Genomic DNA, 2,813 nt, shown 5'->3' on the forward strand with positions numbered 1-2,813 from the left:
AAATGTATTTTCCCATCCAGCAGCAACCATGAGATCTTTAAGGAAATGCTCCACTGAATCACTTTACCTCCTTTCAAAACTGGAAACAGTTTGTGATATCGGGAGCTGCAATGAACTCAAACATCATCCCAACCTTTTTGAAAATAGCAAAGGGGAAGGTATGATCTTTTCTTTTTTACGTGTGAAGTGACCAAAGCTTTTATGAAAGTAGTATCTAGCAGCAACAAAAAAGATTGAAAAGGAAAATAAAATACATTAGGTAATACTCTGGCTTTAACATCCATTATTTTGTGATTTTCAGAGAGAAAATACTGTGCTGGAACCAACGTGACGGCTTTCACAGCCCACAAATTTGCCTAAGCAATTATTCTGCAGCAGTAATGAGACTTTTGACTCTCTCCATCCTTATCATTTACCTGCACCTACCAGCCACAATCCTCTAGACAAGTACCAATGACCAGTATGGGAGGAGGTCTGAGCCAAGCATATATACTTTTGCCTGTTCCAGTTGCCTGACATCCTGCCCTATCACCCTCCAAATCTGTTGGATACTGGGTTGTGGTGGTGTTTGAATTTCTCGCTTCAGTTCCTACCAACTCAGAGAAACAACTGTGCATTTTCAGAGAAGTATGTATCATACCAGTGAAGAAAGAGCTAGCTGCTTTTAATTACTAGAACATGGAAAAGGATAAGGATATCTGGTCATTATCTTTCAAAATAGGAAAGAACTCAGAAATAGTATTCTAGTCAGCAACCTTGCTTGAATAAAGCAAAGTTCTAGCTCTGATATATCTCTATGTGATTCCAGCAGGGCTAGATTCTGTTAATTCACACCTAAATAAATTCATAGCAACTCTACTCAATGTAATAGATTTAATTCACTAGAAAGCACAACATGCTCCAACGTCTTTCACTTAGGTCCTCTTCTGAAGTGACAACTAACATAGTGAAGAAATTTCAGTGATACCCTTCTTAGCTTGGGATTGCCCAGAATCAAGATTACAGAGTGCACCATGGGGTAGGCACTCATGACAATCATGCATAGGATTTCCCAGGTGCCATAAGCTGAGAAGATGTTAGACAAAGTGAGAATTAAAGCAATTAAATTGAAAAAGTATAGGATTAAGAAAGAAAAGACAGATTTGATGGCGCCTCTGTGAGCTTCTGTGCTGGGGTCTCTGAGACCAGTTCCATTATTTTGCATTTGTTTGGTATGTCTCCACAAGGAGGAAATCAGCAGTACAATGGAGGAAACAAACACTATTGTAGGCAGGCATAGACTGGCATTGCAGAGAAGAATCACATAGAACAAATTAGTGTCCTTTATCACTTTCAGCTCTGTGGTGTTTGCCAAGGGGAAGGCAGTGGAGTAGTTGCAGTACACCTTGTAGATATCCCAGTAGAAAGGAAGGCTGCTCCCAAAGGAGAACAGCAATGATCCTGCTAATAGCCATGGCACCAGGCTGGAAATGTTTTGTTTAAGCCAGAGAAAGGAGGAGTGGTTGAAGTTGGCAATCTTGGCACAGTAAAAAACACCAAGCCAGGTGGCAAACCAAAGGCTGGAGTTGTTCAGGAACATGAAGATAGCCTTGAAGCTTTCAAATACATCATCCTGATTATAAAAGGATGGATAAAACAAGTTGCAGACAAAATCCATCAGCATGCAGGACTGTAGACAGAGCCTGGAGAAGCTCAGGAAGATCAGGATCATATCACAGGAAGACACTAGTCTGTTCCTGACCCAGCTGGCTAAGTTGGTGGCCAAAATAAATCCATTTCCAACCATCCCTGTCACAGATTCAGTTGCCACAATGCTCAGATAAATGAGAACGATGGGTGATAGCTCTATAGCACTTAGGAAGGCACAGCTTTTATCCACCATCCTGTGGACACCTGAAGGCTCTCAACACAAGAAAAAGTGTCTGCTTATGGACACTGGTGCCAACTACCCAATCTCCTTTTATTCCTACCTATTTACTTCAGAGGAAGAACACTGATAATAAATCATTTCACATTTATGGTGATTTTGTTGTAGCTGTGGACAATCCAAAGCCAGCTGCATTCCCTGAGCATGCAAATATGGGAAGGATTCAATTACTGGCTCTTTACTTTGCAGAGTGATATTTACATTCAAATGGCTTTAATGTCTTTTCAGAGTTCATTAAGTTCTCCCTAGACTCCTATCTATAAAGGTGGGGGGAGCCCAGACAGCCATGAGCAACCTCCTGTAAGAACCATCAATGCCCAAAGTCGGCTTGGCGAAAACACACAGCTGTAGCCCCTCAGCTTTTGAACTCCCTCCCTCCTGAGTCCCACCAAAGTCCAAGCCTGGATGCCTTCTGGAAGTGCTGCAAGACCTTCCTATTTGGGTAAGCATTTAGCAAACAAAGCTAGCCTGGGATATTGTTTAGGGGGATTCTGTTTTATGTTGACGCTCTAATTCCCTTTGAATTCGCTTTTCTTCCCTTGTCCATCCTCCCTGTTTTATAATTTATTCTGTTATCTTAATGCCAGACACGCACAACCTTTATTGGGAAGGACATTATACAAAAGTGCATCCTTTTTGCCAAGACTATGTCCCATGCTATTCTTTGCTTTTACTGATAAAGACTTTGGGAGAGAGGAACTGTGGCAGAGAGGGCTGAATCCAAGCATGAAGGCATGTAGAAGCAGTGCAGGCTACAGGGAGCCCATATGCAGGCAGGGAGGGTCCTCCCCAGCTGCCACTGCCACTACCACTGTTTTTGGGCCAAGCAAAACAGCAGAGTGGCAATCCAGGGGTGGACGAGCTGATGTGGGGTGGGAAGGATGAT

The 2,813-nt window shown here is 42.5% G+C and overlaps 1 protein-coding gene across 1 annotated transcript; it reads right to left on the reverse strand.

The window, feature by feature from the left end:
* Positions 1 to 910: 910 nt before the first annotated feature.
* On the reverse strand, positions 911 to 1,882 carry LOC149866695 (taste receptor type 2 member 40-like). The gene has a single exon (XM_090041644.1). It carries the CDS (start codon positions 1,880 to 1,882, stop codon positions 911 to 913), a length of 972 nt encoding a protein of 323 aa, XP_089897770.1.
* Between the last annotated feature and the right edge of the window lie 931 nt (positions 1,883 to 2,813).

The sequence above is a fragment of the Crocodylus siamensis genome, chromosome 4, assembly GCF_052110815.1.
Source record: "Crocodylus siamensis isolate JL-2025a chromosome 4, ASM5211081v1, whole genome shotgun sequence".
In the NCBI taxonomy this organism is placed as follows: domain Eukaryota; kingdom Metazoa; phylum Chordata; order Crocodylia; family Crocodylidae; genus Crocodylus; species Crocodylus siamensis.

What these genes read in the sequence shown, in the direction of transcription:
- LOC149866695 (XM_090041644.1), bottom strand. Translation starts at nt 1,882, where the DNA reads ATGGTGGATAAAAGCTGTGCCTTCCTAAGTGCTATAGAGCTATCACCC.